Here is a 27,264-nt window from a genome sequence, read left to right on the forward strand (position 1 = left end):
AAGATTTCTTGTTCTTGTTTGTTTCCTGTTTTAGTACAAAGATAAATTACAGTCTAGGTACCAACTTCTTCCATCTACTGTATTTATGTTACAGAAGTGCAAAATGCCTGCAAACATTCAGCTCCATACATGCATGCGGTTGCACTTCGCTCATCTCATTTGCACCTCTTTCTATGCTCAAAGTAATAATGAGACTGAAAGAGGCCAGAACAACAGGAGGTAAAACAGGCCTAGAAGGAAACCCAGAGCAAAATCAGCTACTCCTCACATGCACAGCTGACAGAACGGTGATACAACCACAGATGGAACAGGCGCACATGTTTTCACACAAACACGAGTACTCTGTGTTCTGATGAGACACATGGCTGCTGCATCCCTATTGATCTGTGACCATAGAAACCAGCTGGCCGTTGCCATGGACTATAGTGATGGTGGGACGTCAGATTCTTGTTTTTCTTTTCATTCATCCCGATATGAAGCTGATATAAATGCTTAACGTTTCGTTCTTTTCAGTAAAACAAAGGAAGCTTAAATCTCGTAATCCTTCTTTTTTTTTCTCTTTATCTGTCTGATCTTTAACGTCCAGCCACATCCTCGTCCTGTCCGTTCTGAAACAGAGTCAGGGAGAGGACGGAAAAACAGCCTTCCTGCAAAGATGACCTAAACCGGATCAGATGAGCCGCAGTCTCTGTGAAAGTGTGACAGCTGGTGGGAGAGAATACGTGAAAGAAAGATGGAGAGGGAGGAAGATGAGGGGAGGAGATGATGCTTAATCTGACAAACACATGAGAATAAGGGCGGGGGGCAGGGGTCATCCCAGGTCATGTGTGTTTAACTCGCCTTCTTTTTTTGTTTTGAGAAGAAATGCATCATGTATGTCACCAACGGGTCAAAAGTTAATCTTCCATAAGCAGAACACCAGATAAACAGAGAAGCAAGAGCTGAAAGCATTTTCTTCTCCACGATGCTGTCCATAGGGGGTGCTACCAAGGAATGTTTAATTCCCTATCAGACCACTATCTCCACTGTATCCTCGCTCTCAGAGATTCAGGGCCTTCCTTGCGGTTCTCTTGTTGGTTTTCTCTCATATGATGTGGAAATGTGTTAATTACTCCCCTGTACTGACTTTGGGGACACCTTCACACTAGATTTAGACCTCAGCATGCCTGTTAGTGTTTCAGCATGAGCAACTGCCAGATGCATCCTGTGGTAGCAGCTGTGCCTCCAAAATTTCGTATTTGGCGTGTCAATAGGCTAGAGCGTACATAATACAAATACACATTCTTTAAAACACACCTTAACAACTTTAATGCTCGTTTTGAGAGAGGGAGCACTACAGCTGCAACCAAGGCAGCCAATACCCCAGACCAGCAGCCACTGACTCTCATCTCAGGATTAAAGCCCACAATGTAAGGGTCAGAACATAAGGACCCAGTTTTCAAGGGGGAGAAACAGTTAGGTTTAACAAATGTTTATTTAAGATGGAACTATAGAGAACAGCGACGGCATCTAAGGCATGAACCTCTGCTCTTAAAAATCAGTCGGTGCCCAGAGGTTGAGTTTGGTTCCAGCCATTTGGTTGCCAACAACACGTAGCAACAGCAGGCACTTTTTTGCTGCACAAAGAACATACGGTGTGAATGTAGCATGAAGTTTCAGAATGCAACTCCATTCTGCACTGCCCAAGATCCATCAATGACCTTCTTTGTTCTTAGTTTTCCAATGTTGTAGCATCATCTTTACTTAGAGAGTTAATTAAACATGATTTATTATTGTTAGTTTATCATTTTGTGTTGGAAAAAATTTGATATTTCATCATCATCATCATCAGCTCTGCTTCTGTCTCCTTGAACCCCAGTCGGCCTCAGCAGATGGCCGCTCACACTGAGCCTGGTTCTGGTTTCAGGTTTCTTCCTGTTAAAAGGGAGTTTTTTCCTCTCCACTGTCGCTACAAGCATGCTTAGTGTAAGGGATTGTATTTGAGTCAATGAGTCGATGCAATCAACTGGTTTTCCTTAGATAGAAAACTTTGAATCAGTTTGACTGTATTATCTGTTTGAACTGTAAAGTGCCTTGAGATGACATGTGTTGTGAATTGGTGCTATATAAATAAACTGAATTGAAATTGAATTGATATTTTTTAAATTTTTATAGCAATATTTTAGCAAAACTATCTTCTTTAATTATCTTAGCCGCTTAGTTCTTTTAAGGAACTGTAAGTGACAGGCTACATTTAGTATCTCACTTTCTATTAAATGCAGCATATTCAGGTCAGCATTAACTGATCTGTGGCACTGATATGATTCTGCTGGAATTTTTGGCAGATTCTCGAGCTGACCGGGCTGACAGACGGAAGCTCTTCAGACATTACACTGTGGGCTCATACGACAGCTTTGATGCCTCCAGGTGAGTCTCACAAACACGCCTGTCCTCCTGCATGTCAAAATTCTATCATCGTGTAGATCACCACCTGTTGATTGTTGTCTCATCACCTGCTGGCCTAATCAGGTTTCCTCTTCCTCCTGCTCCTCAGAAAAAGGAAAATTTGTTGCAAATGTGAGATTTAACCAAGTTGTTTTGGCTTCAGTGAGTGAAGAGTTTTGTCTAATCATGCCTGACGTTGAATCCCGCGGTTCCTTCTCATGAGGTGTTGTGCGGAGGTCTTTTCTCCGCTGCTGTCAGATCCACTTTAACAGAAGTTTCAGAAGGAATGAAAATCAATGCATTCTTGTCTGGTTCAGAAAGCGACTTGAATCCAGGGACTATTTTTTCTGTTTAAAAGAAGCAGTTAATCTGATGATGAATCTCTTCCAGTTGCTTGTGCGAACAAGTGAAAACCTGGTCACGTGTGCCAAGCTGATCTTCGAGGCACAGAGATCAGGCAAAGGTAAAGAGTTTTTAACCTGACTCCGCCAGATGGATTTGCTCCGCATATCCATCTGGAAACCTTCCATAGAAGTAATTTTGGGAAGGGGCGAAAATACTGGTAAGCTGATTGGCCTATGTTGGTGATAGACGGGCCAAATAAACCAATCAGATCAACGAAGCATATGACGTACTAACAGAGCGACGACGAAGAGGAGCCAATTGATAGATCAAACTCTTGCTGAAACCAGTCGGGAGAAGAGCAGAAACATCTTTTCCTCTGAGAAAAGCCTCCAGAGCAGTGTTTTGCTCTTCTTTCAGTGAAGAAATACTCTGTAATTCCGATAAAGCTTGCTCGATAGCCACGCTAACGCTAGTTTCATCGGCTGAAGCCGCCATGTTCTTTAGACTGAACTGTTGCGCTTCTCGTTGCGTCACACCTCAACCTGCCCCAAAGCCAACGCTGATTGGACGTTCGTTTGGTGAACGGCTCCAAATTTTCTTTAACGGAGAGTCTCCAGACTGATTAGCGAGTGAAATCTTGAAAGCTCACGTGATCAGGATGGTCTCACGAGGCTAGTTTTACCTTAGCTGAATTAAGTAAGGTCTATGCAGGTCTCACTCTACTTATTAAAGGGCCCAGGTTTTTGGGTGGAGGATATTTAAATCGACACTTTGCACCCGAAATACGATTTATTAACCCTGAAAGTGATTGGGATTAAAGTTTGTATATTTTTTATTAAGTTTGAAAGTCAAAGCTGTAAACTAGAAATGTAAACATATTTGGACTATCCGAAATGAAAATAGTGAGATAACATTGTCCTGAAAAAAGGAGTAGGAGTTCCATATCGATAGCAGCGCGACTGAACCCATGTTAAGGTTTATGAATTGTGTTAAAATGTTTTTTTTTTTTCGTACTGAATGTTCTCTTTCTAGATCCAGAGGAAGCATGGTTGTGTTTTATTTTATTATTGGTCTTCCTTTTTACAGTACCTTGTGTTAAGATGTTCTGTAAGGAAATTGTGGAAAAACACAATCTGCTGTAAATCTGATTCTAGCTTTTGCAGGTCAGACGGGGGGTGGGGGGTGGGTTGGGAGGGAGAACCAGACAAAGCCGACTTTTCAAAGTTTTATTATTCATTTTTAAACTTTGAAATAAAACTTTTAATTTCATCTCTTCGCTTTTTTAAACTTTTTGGACTCTGAGAATCATATGTAAAGTATACTATAAATATAAATACGTGCGTATTTTCACGACCATAAGGCACACCGTACTAAAAGGCGCAGTCTCAGTTATGTGTGCCATTACTGTATTTAACACACACGTAAGGCGCACCGGATTATAGGGCGCGGGTTTTATATACCGGTACATATCCTCTACTACGTTTAAATACCTCTACTGCTTACTTAAAAATAGATGCTTTATTCATGTATTTATTACAAAGTCTTAATCAAACCTGGGAGCTGGCCGTGAGAGACACGTCTCTGATGACACAGAGCACTGTGATCACTCCTCTGAAACAGTTTATTGACACATAAATTAACTTAAAACGCAGAGATCTGCCAGCAGAATATGTTCGCTTTTATTATCCTGGTGCCTGCAGTTTAGATTGTACCAGTTAGTTCTGACGAGCGGCTGAAGCAGCTTCGCTGCTCTGGCTGCACGGTGCAAAAGTGGGTCTGACGAGCGTAGGGCGGAGCTACTCTATCCTTTCTTTGCCTTGCAACTATATTTGCTGTGATCAGTGGGAATAAAGTAGTTTTAATATGTTTTTAAGTGGGAAAATCCACCTGAAAACTTAATTCAACAGCAGCCTCTGGTCGGGTCGCCTCCTCGCGGTTCACCGCGGCAGCTGGTAGGTGTTTTTCATCAAAATAATCCAAATAATCTCCTCTGCATAAAGGAGTTCTGCATAAAGCACATACCTGTTCTTTAATACACAATCCATGCCCACACTTCCCCCTTTAACGTTCTCATGGTGGTTTCAAACGTCCGCAGTAACAACACACATAGGGCGCACCGCACATTTTAAGGGAAAAAAAAGATGTTTATATGCGCCTTATAGTCGTGAAAATATGGTCGTTTTTATACTATATGGATTTTGTTTTCCAAGCTTGAAGATGTTTTTGGAACGACAATTACCTGAATGACTGAGAATCTTAACCAGTGGATCAATTTTAAGCATGTCTGCAATATTTTATCCAGCAAAGATTAAACTTTGAAATGTGACGTAGAGAGAAGGCTGCTTGACTTTACAGATCCAGAGGTTTCTGGGTTTTTTCCTTAAAAGAGAAAATATCCCTGACAATCATCTCTGACCTCGTCTAGAGAATTAGATCACGATAGTTTTTTTTTTTTTTTATTAGAAGCTGCGATTCCAGCATCGAGTCTTTCTTTAGCTGCCGGTGGCCCCCTCTGAAAGGTCCACGAGGAAGGAGGATTTTATTCCCCCATGTGTGTATTTAGGCAGGCAGCAGGTCAGCGCCGACCTGCAAGTAGACCCAATCCATCACTGACAGCAGCACTGTGGTCCTAACTGAGGCACAAGAACACAGGAACCGTTTCACTTCTGTAAACTAAATCTATACAGTTTAATCCTGTTTCAATCTTTTATGTAGCATTATATTTTGTTTCATTCACCTGGAAACAAATGAAAAATTTAGATATAAGAAAGCTGCAATATTTTCATCTAGTTTTAGCATCCAGAGATCCTTTAGCATGAGTCTTTTTTTAAATCACCACAGACTCTCAGACTCTTTTTTTTATTTTGAAATGTTATCTTAAGCTCTTCTGGGTGTGTGCTGAAAATTTATCATCTTCCTCGTTCTTGAAAAGTGTCCAAACTGATTGATCTTAGAATAGGTAATGCCACAGCATGTTGCTGCCAGCACCATGTTTACCTGATAGTTATGGTATTTGGCTGCTGATGAGTTTGGTTTCAATGAAACAGAACTCAATCTTTCTTAAGGTTCTGGTGTTTTTTAGCCAGGCCTGTTCTGCAGCTTAGCAAAAACAATCACTCATAGTTTGATCTTTATAAAACTGCAATAATAAGGTGGTTATTTTCTAAAGAGGTGTGAAGTAAATCTAAAACTCCTTGAAAAATAGTACATGGAAAAACAAGAATCCTTTAGTATTCTGTAGTATGGAGGTGGACCTCCATCTCCGATGCACTAGTTCTCTTAGTGGTCCAGGATAAAACGCTGATGATGGCAGAGTCATTGCTCAGTCACAAAGCACAAATTGATGCAGCCAGCAGGAACAAAACCATGACTGAGAGTACTCTACAGCATGTAAGGAATGCTATTAATGGGTCAGAGGCCCGTGTTCACAAAAACAGGGCTTATTTGCAGGCACTTTGCTCACATGCTTTAGGTTACATAACGTAGGAGCTTACCATCAAATTGCAAGATTCCTGATGTGGATAAAAAGAAATGAATATCTGACCATGCAGCGCTCAGAGAGCCTCTCCTCTGGACTATAAATACTCTGCAGACTCCCACGTTGAAACCCAGAGTGAGATGGTTCACATTTTCTCCCATGCATCCTGTAGGCTCAGCTTTATTTGGAGAGTTTCGGCCCTTCGCATTTTGCTGTTGCACAACATGACACGTCTAATAATCTATCAGGCTGCTTTCCACACATCTGCTGACCTGTTTAAGAGCTCCCAGATTTCAGAGTAGCAGGGTGTGTGTGTGTGTGTGTGTGTGTGGGGGGGGGGGGGTGCAGTAGGGGGATGTGTGTGTCCATCACCAGTTGTAAAATGAGGAGACTTTGCTTGTCCTCACAAGGTATTTTGCTATTGGTTAGGTTTAGGGTCAGTTTTAGGGTTGGGGCATAGAAAGGGTTGAAAATGACTGAAATCAATGGGAGTCAACACATGGTCCTCACGACGATGGCAAAATGAGTATGTGTGTGTGTGTCTGTGTAAGGGAATGCTGTGAGATAACCTTCAGTGTAGCAGCATCACTGGCCTCTTTCTACACAGATTGCGTTGCTAAGGGAACTGTTGCTAGGATGGCAGTCGCCACTCTTTCACCTTCTTCATTCTTCCTTCTCCATCTTTTCTCCATTATCTGAGCGTCTATTCAGCTTTATCCTGGTTCCAATTACACAGTGAATGAGGCACCCTTGCTGCAATCACCTCAAGTCATAAAAGCAAACTTAACCTTTAGGGTTGAAGGCCTCAGCGGGAGCTCTCAAAGGGCACAGGCCTCGGCCATGATCGCTGCAGGTTATCAGAGATGGAATGGACCACTTCATTGCGTGTGAGTTCCAAACTCCGCATCTTAGCAGGGGGGAGATTAGGAAGGAGCGTATTCAGAGTCCAGGAAAAGATGTCAGCTGTGGAAGCTTACAGCTGAGTCAGACTTAACAGGCTTCCTTTCCTGTTGGAGGGATCCTGCTCTGAAGAAGCTGCTGCATCACCTCATGGAGGATTCCTCACAAACGCAGCTGCAGCTGGAACAGTCGAGGCTCCGCAGCCATAGCTGCTGTTGGTTCACATCACATGCACTGGGATATATGTGCAGGATGGTTATGGTTTTATCTTTTCTGTCACTGATGATGATCCTTTAAGGATTTGTTAGGAAGATTTAAATATGCAGCCTTAGAAGATAGAAACAATCCCAGAACTTCTGAAGGAAAATGCATTTAAATAAATTAGAATACGTGCAAAATACATCAGTGATTTGGCTGATAGAGAGAAACTCATACTCTGCGTAGATCTACCTTTATCTGGGTTTATTTTCAAGATCTCTGGTTACAGATGAAGAAAACCTCAAAACTTAGTTTTAAAGAAATCTAGGAGACATAAGAGCAATAAATACTGATTTATAATACAGAAATGTGGGCTTACTGAAGTGTTCTTAAAGAGTGAGCACCTTGTAGGTGATTGAGACTCGTTCTACTTGACTTCCTGCATTAATCCAGAATGTCATGGAAACGGTGAGCCTGTGGCGCTGCTGATGTGCCAAGAAGGCACAGGTTAGTTCTCAGCCTCCTCAAGGTTGCTTCTGTTTAACCTCTTCTTCCTTCCACTCAATTTTCTATGAGTATGATTAGAAAGGGACTCTGTGAACAGCTCCCTTCTGTATGACTGCGAAGGTCATAACATGGCATTTCTGTAGTATTATGTGGTAGTAGTGGCCTGGTGGTTGTGCGATTTTTTTCAATCGTTGCACGCAGCTACAGCTCCCAATGTACGATGAAACCGATTTTCTCCCGACCTCGTGATTCAGTGTATTCTCATTATGAGTTCGTATGAAATCGTACGAAAAGTTATTCACCGTAATTTCGTAAGTTTTTGACGTTTTTTTTCGTCGCATTTCGTCGTATTTTTACGTCTTGCCTCGAGACAAGATATCCTTACGCATGCGCATCTTACGCACCATTCAATAACAGAATTTAACATAAAATTAACCCTAACCCTAAGATACAAAAGAGCAAGCAACATAGTTAGAGACATGAAGAAGTAATTATTGCACTGTTTTTTCCAGTTTTACGTCCGTCCGCGGATCTGCTTTTTTCGTCTGTCTGCCTGCGCATGCGCACTGATCTGTTTTTTCAAGGAAAAACTTCAAAAACGTACGAAATACTGTGCATAACTTTTCGTACGATTTCATACGAACTGATAATGAGAATATGTTGCATGATTCCTGATCAGGAGGTGGTCGTGAGAGGCTGATCGCCACTCGTTACCCCCTGTACACTACACGACTCACAACGAACGATCAGGCTGAAACTCAGGCCGATCGAGAAATTCTCCCACGACTGGAATGTCGGCCCGAAAAGGGCAGAAAATCGCACAGTGTAAGCCTGGTTTAGGGAAAAGTGCTTGAGTTCTGCGAAGGCTACAAGTACAACATATTCTCATTATCAGTTCGTATGAAATCGTATGAAAAGTTATGTACAGTATTTCATACTTTTTTGACGTTTTTCTTCGAAAAAACATATCAGTGCGCATGCGCAGCCAGACAGACGAAAAAAGCAGATGGGCGGACGGACGTAAAACTGGGACGGACAGTGCAATAATTACTTCATGATGTCTCTCACTAGGTTGCTTGCTGTTTTGTGTCAGGGTTAGGGTCAGGGTTAATTGTATGTTATTGAATGGTGCGTAAGATGCGCACGGATATCTTGTCTCAAGGCAAGATGTAAAAACACGACGAAAAAAACGTCAAAAACGTACGAAATACTGTGCATAACTTTTCGTACGATTTCATACCAACTGATAATGAGAATACACTGACAAGTACCCAGGTCGAACCCCACAATCTGCCCTTTTGGGTCCCTGGTTGCTTCCAGGAATGAGTTAAAAGCAGAGATCAACTTTCATTAAATTGTACATTTGCATGGATCAATAAAGTTCATTGTCCTGATCAATATTCTCGTTTTTCAGTCATTGGTGTATTTATTTCAGAGTAACTCGTTTTGTGTTTTCATTAGCTCTAAGGCTAAACGGAAGTCATGAAAAGTTAGAATTATATTATAGAATTAGGTTACAGAATGCTTGATGAATGAGTTGGACACCTGGTTGCACTCTGCTCTACAAATTTAGGCCCATCATATATTTGTTAGAGATTTTAGCAAGGGAAAACACAACAGACCCTGAAACGCATCCCTGGGGCACACCAGATGGTTTTAATGATTCTGATTGATAATGAAATAATAATAAACATAATTCTACGGGTTTAAATTGCATTACGTGTTATCTCATCATTTTTGTTCTGTTTTTAGGTAGATGTTGTCATTTAAAGATTTTATTTTATTTAGTTGTTGCAGAAAAAACAATAAAAAAAAAAAAAACACACACAACATAAGTGTTTGCAGCTTTATCTCGGTCATCTGATCCGGCGAGCAGACGGAGACACTTTTTAAGAAGTCACTAGATTAGTGCGGTCACCCACTCCCACTCCCACTCCGTGTCTGCTGCTGTGGGTTTGTCATTGCGGAGCTCTCAGCGCCGCTTTCTCCTCCGCCCCTTTCGCCTCTTGCACCGCGGCGAGCCGCAGCCTTGTCCCCGCCTCGCCATGAGCTGTCAGCCGCCTCCACCTCCGCACTGATGTCGCGTCTCCTGGAAGGCGCCGCTCTGCCGCACCGCGCGGCTCCACCGCAGCAGCGACAGGAGCGGAAGCGGTAACCGCGCCTCAGACGCAGCGCCTGTTATTTTATTTTTTTCCCACTTTTTCATTTTTATATATATTTTTATTTATTTCGGGGTTCGCCTCTTTCCCGGAGGATGCTGTTGCCGGGCTACCGGAGCTGCCGCCGCAGGGTTTGATAGAAACAGCGGCCGAGCAGAGGAGGAGGAGGCGGTGGGGGGGTGGGGGCCACCCTGCCCTGCCCCGGCCGGACTAGCTCTCCTCCAGCAGCATGAACCTCCACTCGGGCAGGGCGTCCGTGGCCATGCTGCGGATGATGGGCTGTGCTAACGGGCGCTCTGCTCGGCATCTCCTCCACAGTGACTGCGTGGTGGACGAGAAGACGGTGGTTCTGCAGAAGAAGGAGAATGAGGGCTTCGGCTTCGTGCTGCGTGGGGCTAAAGGTAAGAACATCCACTCACTTTGAGTCATTCTTCCTTTTTTAATTTTCCGCTTCTCTGCAGACATCAGCTGTGACGTGAAGCCCTGACCTCTTGATGCATGTTTGTTTGTGGTGACAGATTGTGTTCACTAAATAAAACCGCAGCAGCCACATTTCCACCAACAAATAGAGAAAACCAGCCTGCAGGAATCATAAAAGCGCATAATTAGGTTTCTCTTTTTGCAGAGTTTATGCCTCTGATTGCCTTCCAATAACATGATCCCACAGCCTGAATGTGAGCCACATGTTTACTCCTCATCAGCTGGATGTGTTGATATGTTGGACCAGAACACCATCACATCAGCAGGGAGCAGTTAGCGTTTTTGACCTGAGGTCTGCAAACAGAACAGACCTGCAGAAATCTCCTGGATGTTTGCTCTGTTTATGACAGGATGCATTAAATAAATAGCACTGTGTCTTCCAGCTTTTTATACCAACAAATAACGTTAACGGGGCAGCGTGCTTCAGCTGTGACATCAGGGCACTGACCTGCAGAAATAATCTTTGCATCAGAAAAATTAGCCTTTCTGAACAAACTCTTTTATCTAAAGGTTTAATGAAGGTTTTATATAATCTGGGTTCATTCATGATTATTAAAGCTGTAAAGTTTTTGCTTAATAATCACAAACAAGTGCATGTATGAAATCAGTTCATCTTTTGTAAAAGAAATCCCAAGCGAGGTCACAAGGGGAGCTGGTTTCTATCTCCAGCTGTTTACAGGTGAGGCGGGGTCCATCCTGGACAGGTTTCCAGTCCTTCACATGGACACACAGAGACTAACAACCATTCACACACAGACACTCACGCCTAAGGAGAATTTAGTGAAGCCAATTAACCTAACAGACATGTTTTTGGACTGTGGGAGGAAGCCGGAGTACCCAGAGAGAACCCATGCATGCTCGGAGAACATGCAAATTCCATGCAGAAAGACCCCGCAACCTTCTTGCTAAGTGCTACCCACATCACATCCTCCTGTAATTCATACATAGTTTCAAAAGATCTAAACTTCAACAATAAGACATGCATAACAGATCACGTCGTGTCTGTTTTACTTATTAAACAACTGGAGAAGAAATAGGAGATGTAATAATCTGCAGTAATGTTTCATCCTCCTTCCATTCAAAACCTGCTGGTCAATAATATGTTTTCTCATTTGCATTGACTTTTTTATTCCCATACCTGTCATAGATCTGAATGACCAAGATGCTAAAGTTCAGAGAGAGTCATTGAGGGTCAGAGTCACTGAGCTTTCAGGTTCGCCAACAAACGAGGAGAACGTTGCTGTGTTGTGCTTTTATAATATAATTCAGTCAGACAGTGCAGATTGTATTTAACATATGGACCTAGGTCATTTAAGAGATAAAGGGAATAATGATGCTGGTATGGGTATCAGTTATCAGCCGGAGCAGCAATAATAGCATCTATCCAAAGGTTTAAATCGGTTCCTCTCTAAACCAGACCCGATGTGAGCTCATGGATCTAAACAGACAAGAGCTGGTTCTGTTTTAAACTCCTCTGGACCGAGTCTTTCAGTTGAGTCCCCTGTATCGCGGCGGCCGCCCTCCTCTCTGCGCCCCCCCAGCTCAGCGTTGCTTGTTGTGGTACGAGTGGCACATTCAGGCAGGCGGTGAGATCGCTTCTAAAAATAGCCGTTTGGAGATGCTGCTGCTTCGATTTCTACGACGATTCCTGCCGTGTCATAATCCACATAATTCCACTGCCGCATGGTGTCGTTGGATTGGTCGCCACCGCCCTTTCGTGTGATTTCAAGACGTTGTTTTGTTTTTTTTATTTATTTATTTTTTATTGAGGAGGCAGAGATGGAGGGATTCGTCTCAGGGAAACAAGAGGAATGTTGCCTTCTCTGTGACACACAGTGACTTTTACCCCAGAGGAACGGAGCCAGCCGAGCTCTTCCTGTGCTGGGGGGCGAACATGAACACACAAACATACCCTGATGCTGAAGCTGTCACATAAGCTCACATCCTCTTCCTCGCTCTGCATTTCTGCTCTGCCTCCCTCCCTCCTTCCCTCTCCTCCCCTCAGTCTCTCTCTCTCACATCCAGAAACATCCCAGTGGTGTTGAGAACCTCCCATGAGATCTTGGGATGTGCTCGTGGTCTGTGTCTCCCAGTAAGGCTGTGAGTTATAGGAAGTGTCAGTTGTCACCACTGGTTTCTCCCGGCCGCTGGATTCTTTAACCTCCCCGAGAGCAAGCGAAGAGGTAGGGGGGGGCGTTCTGCGAACATTAATGCGGAGAACGGTTCTACCCTGCAGGATGGATGGTGCTAGAAAAACCAGGCCCTTAACTTTTTAAGCGACAGAAGGGAATGTTTGCTGCAAAGTTTCATGAAGGGATCTGTGAGACGATGCTGGAGGCTGCAGATGTCAGGGATGGGGTCAGTTTAGGGCTGAAACAATTCATCCAAATAATCAGGATTAATCGATTATTTAAATAATCATCAACTAATTTAGTGATAAGTTAATCTGTTAACTGGAATTTAGAGACTGTAAAACATGCCTTTAGCTGACAGAGCGACCCTTTTAGAGCAGGAGTTATATCAAAATGAAAAAAATATACAAACATTTTGCATTTAAGATAAAAAAAAAATCTTTTTCTCCTGTCATTCTGCTCTATGTAGAACTTTTCTAGTGGAAATGCTTTAGCTTCACCTGGTTTCATTTTGTAAAAAAAATCTTCTTTAAGGAACATTTAACTATCTGATTATTAATCAGTTAATTGGAAGAATAATCAACAGATTGATCAATTTGCTAAATAATCATTAGTTGCAGTCCTAATTCACTTATAAGGCTGGTCCTGATCAGTTGGGGACCAGGTGATGTTGAAATTTGTTCTTAGAAGTTCTGCTTGGTGTTTAATTCAAACATGATCGGCTGTTTAAAGGCATCAGCACAGCCTGAGGTCAATCATCCAGTTTAAAAAAAAGACATCCTGTGTTTTTCTGCCTGCAACAAAGTTGTTAAAATATAAATCTGACTTTTTAGAAAAGAACAAAATGAACATAATGATAATGGTTTATATCCACGTAGGAACCCATTTTGAACCTCGCTCTGTTTACTTGTTACAAGGCTTTTTTTTGTTTTGTTTTTTGAAGAAAGGTCAATGAGTTACTTCTTTTGATTTTCCCTTAGGATTAATAAAGTTCTTTTGAAATGAATTCTGAAAGGTTCAGCAGAGAAGTTACTGCCTGCTATGCTGGAACATTACAATGTCCAAATATTGGATTTCTTTCTGTTGCATTTGCTACTGCTAACAAAATAGTTGGATTTATCCATCATGATTTAGTTAATCTTTTCATTTTTAAAGCATAATCATGTCTTAGAGAGAAGGATTGGTCATTAGAAACAAGTTGGAATGAAAGGAGCCAAAAAAAAGCTGATGTTTGTATCCCAGACTTATTTTGCTGGTTTTATCCTTCTCCTGCAGCTTCTAGAGGCTTTCCTGAAGCCTAGATACACTCCTGATCAAAATCTTGAGTCTAGTCAAAAAATTGCTAGAATTTGCATTTTGCACTATTTGATCTAAAGAAGGTTCTAAGTAGAGCTTCACAATGTTAAAAGAAGAAATCAGGCTACTGGGAACGTTGCTCCAAGTGTTGAAGATGGCTTCATGAAGGGCATCCACTGTCTGGAACTGATGTCCATTTTTGTAAACTTCCCTTGTCATCCATCCCCAAATGTTCTCAATCGGGTTTAGATCCGGAGAACATGCAGGATGGTCCAAAAGAGTGATGTTATTCTCTTGGAAGAACTCCTTTGTCAGGCGGGCATTGTGAACTGCAGCATTGTCCTGTTGAAAAACCCAATCATTACCACACAGACGAGGGCCCTCAGTCATGGGGAAACCCATCTCCACATAGCCAGCTGCTGTTTGATGCCCCGGCACAACCTGAAGCTCCATTGTTCCATTAAAGGAAAACGCACCCCAAATCATGATGGCGCCCCCACCACTGTGCCATGTAGAAAACATCTCAGGTGGGATCTCCTTGTCATGCCAGTAACGTTGGAAGCCATCAGGACCATCAAGGTTAAATTTTTCTCATCAGAGAAGACAACTTTCTACCACCTTTCAATGTCCCATGTTTGGTGCGCCCTTGCAAATTCCAAATGGGCAATTTTGTGACGTTGAAGAAGACGTGGCCTTTGAAGAGGTTTTTTGTTTCTGGAGCCCTTCCCTCGCAGATGCCGTCTGATGGTTATTGTGCTGCAGTCAGCACCAGTAATGGCCTTAATTTGGGTAGAGGATCGTCCTGTGTCTTGACGGACAGCCAATCGGATCATGCGGCTCAGAGCTGGGGACATTTTTTTGGGTCTACCACTTGACTTTTTTGTTCCATAACCCTCAGGATCATTTAAAAAATGCAAAATGACTGTCTTACTGCGTCCAACCTCAGCAGCGATCGCATTTGCTTGGCCTTGCTTATGCAGCTCAACAATCCTACCAAGTTCAAAGTCAGTGAGCTTTTTTGCTTTTGCCATCAGGAGATCTTGCCCGTGTAAAGACTTGACAGAAAATGACATGGAATCCAGATTTTTGTACAGCTTTTGGCTTTTAAAGACTATGGTAATAAACTTTTGATCAGCTGAAAAAATAATGTTTGAGTGTAAATGCAGTTTTCAGAAAATTCCCTGCTCAAAACTTCTTGTCTCTTGCACTGATTTTTTCCTTTAACGTTGTAAAGCTCTACTTTGAACCTTTAGATCCAATAGTGCAAAATGCAAATTCTTGCAATTTTTTGATTGGTCTTAAGATTTTGATCAGGAGTGTATACCCTCATCAGAATTAAGCCCACTCCATCCCTGTGGTTCGGATCTACAATCATTTGCGTGTATTTCACTGCTATTGCTGTAGTTTTTTATACCTCTCTGTTTCCTTTTCCCAGTCTGGATTTAACTATCATTCTGGATTAAATAAACTCCTGACCATTACGTCTGTCCCTTTGTGCTGCAGCCGATACTCCCATCGAGGAGTTCACCCCCACGCCGGCCTTCCCGGCCCTGCAGTACCTGGAGTCGGTGGATGAAGGCGGAGTGGCCTGGCAGGCGGGGCTCCGGACGGGGGACTTCCTCATCGAGGTAAGGGCTGCTTTCAGGAGGCGCTGCTGCCTTTACTTTTACTGTTTTTACTGCGTTTGCTTTGCTGAGAAACTGTTGGATTTGTGTTTAAATCCAAACTGCTTTGTGGTGTCCTTTGGAATTAGAAATAAGCTTCCCGAAAAAAGGATTTTCTGGTGATGATTTGCAGCTTCTGAGCGTTAATCTGAAAGGGTTTGGCTGTTTCTGTGCGTTCAGTCTGTCTAACTGTGACTCCTGCAGCTTTTCAAATGGTCACTGTTAGAATATGTGCTGGGAGGAAGATGACCTGCTGACTGTCCTCAGAGATCATCCATGGTCTGCGGTCTGTTGTTCCGTCCCTGGAAATGTGGAATTATTCACATCAGATTGCCTATATAAATCCTTAGAGTCACTGGGCACAGACGACTGATGAAACAGAAAGGATTTTAATACATTATGTTCTCAGGAAATACATTATTAACCTTTAGCATATTATAATTTAGTACGCTTACTGTTTTTAGGGAGGGAAAAATGTAATTCAGGTTTATTTCACAAAATAAAAACAAGGGCGACCCGGATGTATATCTGGATGCACAGATGAGCTGATGGTACGGACCGGGTCGTGAAAAACTGTCACCAGTGCTGCTAGCTGCAACCACTGATCTCTGTTTACTCACTGGATTGCTGATTGGCCATGGGGATTACACGGTGCTGTGAAGTCACCAGCCGCCATATTGGTACTCCCTAGTTAGACCGGCCGGAATGTAAAAAATACATGCACTACAAAATCAAACAAAGATGATCTTCTCATTTTCAGGGGGACTTAAGAGTTAAAAAATAAAGATAAATTCATCACTTTGACACACTTGCTGTTTCATAGCATCAGTAGATTACTGTGACTTATGGTAAAAAAATAGGCACATCAGATTGCATTGTCATTATGAAGCAATGCAGTTATAAATCATGTCATATAACATATTATATAAATCAATCTCTACAAAATTAATGTGTGAAAGGAGCATAATAATACTGTATTTAGATATTAAGAATATTACATACACACACACTATCTGATGATGCGCCAAATGTGCTAAATTGATGATGTACATGTAATAAAAATGTTTTGATTACATTGTTATGGTAATAACATTACATTACAGGTATTTTTATGGCACTTTCCATGAAAGTGGAGAGTACCAAGATGGCGGGAGGTGAATCCAGTTTTTTCGGCCTATCATAATGAATTTCTTAATATGTGTAGCCGTGTGTGAAGTACCGCTGGCTATGATGGCGAGTTTTTGTTTTATTTGGCAAAATATTTATTTGATTTGTGTTTATTATTCCCCCAACAAATGAAAAAACGTCATAATTTATTATTATCTAGAGACTATTAATAAGAGGATCTGAAATGCAGCTCCAGACGAGCCGAGGGTGTGATGACATCACAAGTACTCTTCTGTTCCAATTGACCCATATTTATGCTGCGTGCTCCCATTCTCACCAAGTCCACACTATCCTGTGTTCTTCTCAAGAACATACTTGGCGAAGAAACGAGTCCATACTTGCATTCTTCTCTTTTTGGGGGGCTGCAAACCATGTATTACCGCCACCTAATGGGCTGGATTACCGTAAAAATGTGACCAGAATGAAGTTGCTCTGCGATTTAGAAACTGCTTTTTGTTAAATTTTGATTAGATTGCAAATGCATTTAGTTTCTCTAAGGTTCTGATTTCAGCCGGAAAACAGAATGAAAAATAATGCTGTGATATTTTTGAATGTTATATCTATCTTTGGGATATTTGAATCTGTGTGTTTTCACCTTCAGCACTTTCTAAATGTTTGAATGAGAGAAAACTTCGAAAGCTTAGTTATGGTGGTTCTTATTGTTGATGGCGCTCATTTTCTCAGTGGCGTCTCCTACTGTCTGTGAAAGGAACACATTTGAATTCACCCTGATTATGTGGATTTACTTTGGTTTCCTAAGAAATATCTAACCGTGTTAAATTTGCTTCTACTTTTACTGTTAATGTTGGACTTAAGCTTTGAGGAAACAAAAGTTGGGCATCAAACTCTGATCTAAAGGAACATTTCTAGTTAGCTCTGTGTCGTATGTTTGATTACTCATAATCTAAACTTTATTCTGTGAAAGATTTTGTATTTTATTCTAAAAAATAATAATATTTTTATATTATCTAAGTGACTCTAAATCTGCTTCGTACATAAAAATAAATTTTTTGGGGAGAAAATCAGATGTTTTGTTTTTCATAAATTAGGAATTAGCTGATTTGGTGGAAAGCTGCAGAGCTCAGCTGCTGTGTTGCACAGAGGCTGATTGTTTCATTAGTTTAGATCCAGGTGGAGTTATGATGCACAACCATCTTATGTTAATCTAGAATAATTCTTCCATCATTGTGTATCTTTGTTAATTTGAATAATTTTCTGTTTATTCTGAGTGGATTCTGGCTGAGGAGAATTGAAAGGGGCTAAATTAATGCTGCAGATTCAAATATGGAGACGGTAACAACATATTAATGGAGCAAAATCCTACAGTGACAACATGAAGTCAACTAAAAGTTCTCAAAAAGCGTATTTAAAGAAACTAAAGTGAAAAAAGTCTCTCCTGCACAATCAACCTGACAATATATTTATTGTACACTCACCGGCCACTTTATTAGGTACACCTGTCCAACTGCTCCTTAACACTTAATTTCTAAGCAGCCAATCACATGGCGGCAACTGAGTGCATTTAGGCATGTAGACATGGTCAAGACAATCTCCTGCAGTTCAAACCGAGCATCAGTATGGGGTAGAAAGGTGATTTGAGTGACTTTGAACGTGGCATGATTGTTGGTGCCAGAAGGGCTGGTCTGAGTATTTCAGAAACTGCTGATCTACTGGGATTTTCACACACAACCATCTCTAGGGTTTACAGAGAATGGTCCAAAAAAGAAAAAACATCCAGTGAGCGGCAGTTCTGTGGGTGGAAATGCCTTGTTGATGCCAGAGGTCAGAGGAGAACGGCCAGACTGGTTCAAGCTGATAGAAGGGCAACAATGACTCAGATAACCACCCGTTACAACCAAGGTGGGCAGAAGAGCATCTCTGAACGCACAGTACGTCCAACTTTGAGGCAGATGGGCTACAGCAGCAGAAGACCACACCGGGTGCCACTCCTTTCAGCTAAGAACAGGAAACTGAGGCTACAATTTGAACAAGCTCATCGAAATTGGACAATAGAAGATTGGAAAAACGTTGCCTGGTCTGATGAGTCTCGATTTCTGCTGCAACATTCGGATGGTAGGGTCAGAATTTGGCGTCTACAACATGAAAGCATGGATCCATCCTGCCTTGTATCAACGGTTCAGGCTGGTGGTGGTGGTGTCATGGTGTGGGGAATATTTTCTTGGCACTCTTTGGGCTCCTTGGTACCAATTGAGCATCGTTGCAACGCCACAGATAACCTGAGTATTTCTGCTGACCATGTCCATCCCTTTATGACCACAATGTACCCAACTTCTGATGGCTACTTTCAGCAGGATAGTGCGCCATGTCATAAAGCTGGAATTATCTCAGACTGGTTTCTTGAACATGACAATGAGTTCACTGTACTCAAATGGCCTCCACAGTCACAAATCTGCGGCAACTGTGTGATGCCATCATGTCAATATGGACCAAACTCCCTGAGGAATGCTTCCAGCACCTTGTTGAATCTATGCCACGAAGAATTGAGGCAGTTCTGAAGGCAAAAGGGGGTCCAACCCGTTACTAGCATGGGGTACCTAATAAAGTGGCCGGTGGGTGTATATCATTGATGTTCATTAAGTCTTTCAAAAAATATCTTGTATTTGCACGTCCTATTTGGACCTGCTTCTTTCTTCTTATATGGTTTTTCATTTGACTTCTGATGAAAAGCCATATTGTCCACATATGTCATGTTGACATGAGGACTTGTGCTCATGTTAATTTATATGAACTGACCTGTTTCAAATAAATTGGTGAATTAAATGAAGAACAGGTGAGGAATAAACTCTGACCTCTGTTAGTTCAGTAAATGGATGGATGGATGGATGGATGGATGGATGGATGGATGGATGGATGGATGGATGGATGGATGGATGGATGGATGCATGGATGGATGCATGGATGGATGCATGGATGGATGCATGGATGGATTGTGTTGTGGAAGCCTCCTGATTTCTGATGTTTGCTTATATATGAACTCGTAGCTTCCTGACATCACTGTGTCATTTACTGTAAAATCTGCTCCTTCACTCCATCGATGTTTCCAAGCATTTCCTGAACTTTGACCTGAATTCTTCCACTTTCTTTTACTATAAGTTGAAATCAGAGACATTCCTGCCTGACATATGTTTAGTAACACTAAAACAAACGCTCTGCTCTTCCAGTGGCCGTGATTAACGTGCAGCGCTGTGTGGCGTAAGCAGCTTTCCTCTCTTTGCTTTTCTATCTTGTAGTGCAATAAGGATTTGTGTTGATTAAAATGACTTGGAGTAATCTTTGGAGCTGCAGAGTGTCTGATTCCAGAATGTGCTGCACAGAATGTCGAGCTGAACGCTGCTCCTGCTGCTAAACGTGAGTCAGTAACGCAGCTCTGCAGATCGTATCACAGCTGCTACGTTAGTCCGAGGAAAATCACGGCGTCTATTTCAGGCTCGCTTTTTTTTCATACAGCCGTGTGCGTGTGTGTGTGTGTGTTCCAGAGAGCAGAGCTGAACTGGAGATTGGTTTATTTTGTGCTTCTGCTAAATGGAGCATCAAATGAGGAGAAGCAGGCTGCTCTGCGTCTGCAGCTCATCCTCAGCGTGATTTAAACTCATCCTTTTCTCCTCCAGTATTTCTTTTATCCTAAATATCTTTTTAATCATTGATTGGATCTGCCTCAGAATGAGGTGAAATTTGCTGATATGATGTAGGACCCGACATGCTTCCAAAACGTTTAAAAAGATCTGACAAGGTTGGTAGCTCTCACAGCTGCACAGCCTGCAGCTTGTTAGCCATCCATGGTTCATGTTTTACAGAAACATGAACTGAACGTCACTGCAGCCTCCTTTGCATTTACATATGCAGGGTCTGTTTCATGGTCACGGGATTTAGAAGTCAAACAAATGTCGACTCATATCTTCAGTTGGAAATAAATGTGCAATTTTTGGGGGAGATGCTTTTAAAAGCCAAAGTTTCCAAACTTTGATTTTAGAGAAACAAGATCAATCTGATCCCTTAAGTCCTGAAGATTGTTCTGTTTAACAGGAATGTTGCACGTTTTTCCTTCCTTCTCCAAAGCTGTCGTCTACATGCATCTTTGTATTTTCTTGTGAGAAAAGCAGTAATTTTTTTCTCCTTTAAACCAAAGTTCTGTTTTTGTTTGGCAAAGACCTTGGAAAGGGACGCTTTTCTCCTTAAATCAAACAGGATTTCGATGTTGAAGCAGAATCTTCACATTTAAACAAAACTTTTTAAATTACAGAGAGAGTAAAAAGGGTCTGATTCTGAATGACCGGCGCTGCTTGACATAAGCTGGTTAAGATATTCAGGCATAAGAAAAGGCTGTTTTCTACACAGCTTCCTTTACAGAGCTAATCGTCCACCCATTCCACCATGGATAACTGACTGATAATTCATGTTTTTGGAACTTCACAGCTGAAGGCGTTTCCTGTGCTGTTGATGAGCTAAACTTTAATAAACTGTCCATGGTTTCATGTTGGGTTTTTATTTTTTTTTTACTTTTATTTAGTATTTTTTTTAATTTTACATTAAAACAAACAAACAAACAAGAATATGAACAGAGAAGGGCAATAAAAATACAGCAAAGGTATAACAGAGTCTGAGTTTAGTGAATGTGGGGGTCACACAAGTCTTAAAAAAGGTTTATCTGTCGTTCAAGTCTTATTGAGGGTAATTCCTTTCCGATTTGTGTAATCAAACCACTTCCTCCACTGTTCTTTCATGTATTTGTACTTGATCCTTAGGTGGTAGGTCATTTCTTCCATTGTGAAGATTTCCTCTACTATTAAAATCCATTGCGTCAGGTGTGGAGGGTCACTTTTAAACCATTTTCTCATAATCGCTTTTTCAGCTGCCACTATCAAGATTTTTAGAAGATAGATGTCTTTCCGGTGTATTCCTTCACTTCCAGCCAGCCCCAAATACATTATTCGTGGGTCCTTGGGGTATCTTGTTTCATGTTGGGTTTTTAACCTCCCATCATGCAAAGCTGCAAAATGCTGCTACTGGTTTTACTTTTTCCACTAAAGCTGCATAAAAGTGATCAAAGCAATAAACAAACAAGTGTCATAAAACAGCACAGATGGATCCAGTATTCAAGGTGAGAAAGTCAGTAGGGAACTGAAGCAAGCTGCTGAGGATCGGCGGACCTGTAGCGACTGCAGGAGGGGGGCAGGGGCGTAGCCCAATCACGGACACTCTGGTTTAGGGAGAAATACAGGTAAGTGACCACGATCATCAGAACAGGAGATGATTATCAGAGTGATTTACTTACCTGGTTTAGCAGTTCAGCCCATCCTCTCAATTATAGGCAGAATAAGCAGATGCGCCTGAGCCGTCCAGAGTGTCCCTGATGCAGCAGCTCCAGTGAGCAGGCAGGATCCAGGATGAATTCAGATCAGACTGGAGTAGATCTGGAATCCAGGAGTCCGGTCAGGGGTTCCGATCCACAGAGGAACAGATCCGAGTTCCAGGAATCCAGAGCATGAAGGCAGGTTCAGAGTCCCGTACAGCATTGGAAACATAATAAATGTTTGTTTGACCTCCTGCACACCATATTAAAACAACTACAACTAACAAAAAAAACCCATAATTTTCCATTTTCATACTTTTTGCAAAAAGCTCCAGGGAACAAGAAGGACGGTGCTAAAGAGCTGCATGTGGCTCTGGAGCCAGGGCTGGCTGACCCTTGACCTGTAACACGGCTGTAAGTTACGACTTATACTCTGGTGCTGAATATTGAAAAGCCATAGGAATTGGTAACCTGAATCCGCCAGATGGATTTGATCCGCATATCCACCTGGAAACCTTCCGTTGAAGTAATTTTGGGAAGGGGCGAAAATACTGGTTAGCGGATTGGCCTATGTTGGAGATAAACGGGCCAAATAAACCAATCAGATCAACGAAGCATATGACGTACTAACAGAGCGACAACGAAGAGGAGCCAATTGATAGATCAAACTCTTGCCGAAACCAGTCGGGAGAAGAGCAAAAACATCTTTTCCTCTGAGAAAAGCCTCCAGAGCAGTGTTTTGCTCTTCTTTCAGTGAAGAAATACTCTGTAATTCCGATAAAACTTGCTCGATAGCCACGCTTACGCTAGTTTCATCGGCTGAAGCCGCCATGTTCTTTAGACTGAACTGTCGCGCTTCTCGTTGCGTCACACCTCAACCCGCCTCAAAGCCAACGCTGATTGGACGTTCGTTTGGTGAACGGCTCCAAATTTTCTTCAACGGAGGGTCTCCAGACTGATTAGGGAGTGAAATCTTGAAAGCTCGCGAGATCAGGATGGTCTCACGTGGCTAAGGAATTGAATTGAATTGAATTAAAGTGAACTTTTTAGTGAATGGGGATGTGTGGCAGTGTGTCACGCTGGTGTGGACTTTGACTCAATTACCCGACTATATAGACTTGGGAAGCAGTGATTGACATTAGGAAAGCTTTGATCAGAAAACTGCAGGAGCTCTACAGTAGTCATGATTTGTTTAGGCAGGTTAAGCAGCAGATTTAAAATCTTAAATAGAAAAATGCATTAATAATCATTTCCAGATCTGTCAAACCACAGACTGAACATAACCATCTATAGTAAATGTTGGGTCCAAATTTACCACAACGACCCTAATTGTGGACTATATAAATATCTTGGAATACCAACAGATTTACAAAGTTTCGTGCTTTCAGGAGAAAAAGGTTTCAAATTTTATCTGTGTTTGAAGTTATCCAACTTCGTACACAGTCTAAATTAGCATTTTTCTGCAAAGCAGTGGTGAGAAGTGATTTAGATATGCTGAGGAAAGAGCATATAAACTAGAAATTTACCCCAGAATGAAGATCAGCTAAGGAAGACAGAAGATCTAAAACAGTCATAAATGATTTGTCACAAAGATTAGGAGGAAACTGCTGTGAGGCAGATCCGGATGGACTGATCCAGTAACTCAATGTTTAAGGCTGCGGTTAGCTCCACCATGAGGAGGACAGAGCGAAGCTAACGGACTGATGCAGGACTGAGGAACCTCCTTCAAAGCAGAGCTTCTTTCATCCTGCAGATTTCCCAGCTGTTAGCAGGCGCTAATGTGTGGCCTTAAATGCAATGGCCGTCTCCTTTGCTGAGAAAATGCTCTGATACGCCATCGGCTGGAGTTTAGCGGCTGCAAATCGTTTTGTTTAAAAAAAACAAGAGCAGCAGAGGGAGGAAAATATCTATACCAAAAAAAACACTGAGACTTCAGAAGGAGCAAAAAATCTTATTTAGTTTCTGAGACAAACCGCTTTTTTTTATGAAATACTTAAAATAAACATGGTTTAATATGAAAACAAGAGAAAAAAAAGCAGTTTACATACAAAACTATGCAAAGGTTTGTTTCTTTTCACAGTTTCTTCTGTTTAATTTTTTTTTGGGGAATATTTCAAATCGATTTAAAGAAATATTTTTTTTATTGAGGTGTGATATCATAATCAGACCTGGGCTTGTTTACTGACACATAATGCAATGATGCCGTGTTAATATTAGTCTAAGCTCTGATAATAAAAACCTTTAAGTTGGACAAAAAAGCAAAACCACCAAATTCTGTAAATACATTTTTTTTCCTTGCATGGTATAAAAGTTGGAATATAAAAATGGAAACTTTAGGTCAAATCTACTTTAGAAGCTGATTTTTTAACAAAATTATGATTTGATTATCATTGGAATACAGAATTTCTTTCATTAATACCCTGAACATTAATATTTCTGGTTGGGATTATGGATGCAGATTTTCTTCATGGAGACACAATCTGCCCCCTTTTCTCCACATGTTGACCTAATTTCCAGAGATCTTCTGTCAGGAACATGAATTTATCAGCTGCCGTGGGGGGTGGGGGGTGTTTGCAAAAGGTTTGGATCCGTCCCTTCGTCCCTCCATGCATCTTTTAATTACACTTTAAAATGTACTGAAATCCAACGAATCCTTTATTCTCAAACTTAAAAGTTATAACGCTTTACAACCTGGTGGAGTATTTTATTTTGCATGTTAAGTTTAGAATAAATAACATGTAACTTTGACTCTTCAACACTGGTTGATTATCTGCTCTGTTCTGTAGCTTAAAGCTAGAGAGCAGCTTGGCTTTATTTATTTTATGAGTTGGAAAAATAGTTTGAACATGTTTTTAAGTGAGAAAGTCCACCTCCAAACATCCTCTATTCATCAGTTCATCAGGATTATTGTCCCACCGAAGTATTCAGTTCTTGTACGGAGCGCCAGACCTCCAGCATCCCTCCGGGAGGCAGCGCTGGAAATCCCCGCTAAAAGCTCTCTGCTGCAGCCGGCCTGTGGGGGATTTTCTGCTGGTTCATAGCGGCTGGAAGTAAATAGAAAGAGTTTTTAGGGTTTGTGGTAAAAACCAAGGACCAGAATATAACATCGAATATTTTCCATCTGTCGGTTTTAACATTATGGTTAGTTTGGGTATTTATAAACTGTTTCTCTATAGTTCATAAAAATGTTTTAGTACGGCAATAATGATCAGGGGTCGCTCTCTCTTCCTTGTACATAACAATCCATTCTTCCTGCTTTATTTTTTAAACCTTTGGAGTTTAACTCCTTGATATTTATATATTTTTCATATGCAGAATGTCTGCAGAAGCGATGGCAGCTTGCAAGTAGTGTCTGTATCCCCCAAAAAAACTTCTTGATCAGCTTTTCTGATTGGTTGACGCTCCGACATCCAGCTGCAAAAGTTAAATTTTCTGAACTATTGTGTGAAACACGCTGATGCTTCTCCACAGACGCTCCAACAAGCCGCTTTCCCCCATAGACTTTGCATTTTTCATGAATTTAGGAGGTAAGTGAAACACTTTGCCAATAGAACAAGACAAATTACATTTATAATAAGAACAAACAATTACATTGTCGTATTTAAGTGCATATTATCTCATTATCTTATTTTAATGGTAAAAATATTCAGTCTATTGACAGATCATCATATTTACCTGCTCAAATTAATGGTAAATACACTTAATTTTAGAATTTGCTTTCTTACAGTAGTAGCGATTTAAAATTTCCCCACTTTTATTTACTGGAAAAAGGATCTAGAAGTAAGTAAAAATGTCTTAAATTAAGTGTATTTACCCTTCATTTGAGTAGGTAAATGAGATGATTTGCCAATGAAATTAGTTTTTTTTTTCTTAATATAACTTGACTTCGACTTGAAATTAGGCAATGTAGTTGTTTTTTCTTATTTCAAATGTAAATTTTGTTGTTCCATTGGCAAAGTGTCTCCCCTTCTTAATTCAAGAAAAAATGCACTTATGTTAAGAAAAAAATGACTTATTGATATTAAATTCTTTTGCAGTGTGGATGGTTCCTTGGCTGCACCCCTTTAATTTCGTTTTAAACATCAATCTTTGTACTAAAATATTATTTCTGTCTGATTTGTGGACATTATCATCGAAAGAGAAGCGTCATCTCCTGGTCAGACCCTGTAATTCAGTGAAAGGGTGGAGTCAGAGTAAAAAAATATGCAAGAGGGGGGGTCACTCCAGTGGCTGGAAGTTGGAGGGGATTTCGCTGGGATTTGGAGGGAGGTGGGATGCCCTTCAGCTGGCGTTTGACTGGGAAGGGCCATTTTGAAAGGCTGCTACTGTATGTCTAAATCGTTTTTGCAGTGTAAATCAAGGCGAGGCAAATTTATCTGTATAGCACAATTCAGTACAAAGACAATCCAAAGTGCTTTACATGATTAAAATACAGGAAGATCAAAGCAAGTAGGAAAAACACAAAAAATAAATAAAATAAAAAATGCAGAAACAAAAAAGAATATTAAAAACAGTTGGACTAAGGAAAAAAATGTTTCAGTTGAACTGTTTAACTAGAACAGTCGAAGGCAATCCTAAACAAATGTGTTTTTAGTTTTGATTTAAAGGAACTCAGGCTTTCCGCACTTTTACAGTTTTCTGGAAGTTTGTTCCAGATAGGTGGAGCATAGGAACTAAATGCTGCTTCTCCATGTTTAGTTCTGGTTCTAGGTATACAGAGCAGGCTGGAGCCAGAAGACCTGAGTGGTCTGGAGGGTTGATACACTGATAGCAAGTCTGTGATGTATTTAGGTGCTAAGCCATTCAGAGATTTATAGACTAACAGAAGTATTTTGAAGTCTATTCTCTGAGATACAGGGAGCCAGTGGAAGGACTTTAGAACTGGGGTGATGTGCTCTACTTTCTTAGTCTTAGTGAGGACACGGGCAGCAGCGTTCTGGATCAGCTGCAGCTGTCTGATCCACTTTTTAGGCACACCTGTGAAAACACTGTTGCAGTAATCAATTCGACTAAAAAAAAACGCCTTAATGCCCGAAAACATGACCGGCCTGAACGCAGCTTTAGATTTATGTTAAAAAAATGGAGCCCGGTCAATCTCTAACTGTTTGTTATAGTTTTTAATCGCTCCCTTGACTATAATTTAGTAAATGTAAACGTTCTTGCTTTTAAAAACAACAATACATCGATCCGTATCAGTATATCC

The 27,264-nt window shown here is 41.2% G+C and overlaps 1 protein-coding gene across 1 annotated transcript in view; it reads left to right on the plus strand.

The window, feature by feature from the left end:
- LOC119788861 (SH3 and multiple ankyrin repeat domains protein 2-like) overlaps nt 1-27,264 on the plus strand; it is a 381,590-nt gene that overhangs the window by 278,777 nt on the left and 75,549 nt on the right. The window contains exons 15-17 of the mRNA XM_038293549.1: nt 2,325-2,406; nt 10,330-10,412; nt 15,423-15,547. Of these exons, the coding sequence (XP_038149477.1) occupies nt 2,325-2,406; nt 10,330-10,412; nt 15,423-15,547 (290 nt within the window). The remainder of the gene's footprint in view (nt 1-2,324; nt 2,407-10,329; nt 10,413-15,422; nt 15,548-27,264) is intronic.

This window comes from Cyprinodon tularosa, unplaced genomic scaffold (assembly GCF_016077235.1).
Source record: "Cyprinodon tularosa strain WSP-4 unplaced genomic scaffold, ASM1607723v1 ctg328, whole genome shotgun sequence".
In the NCBI taxonomy this organism is placed as follows: domain Eukaryota; kingdom Metazoa; phylum Chordata; class Actinopteri; order Cyprinodontiformes; family Cyprinodontidae; genus Cyprinodon; species Cyprinodon tularosa.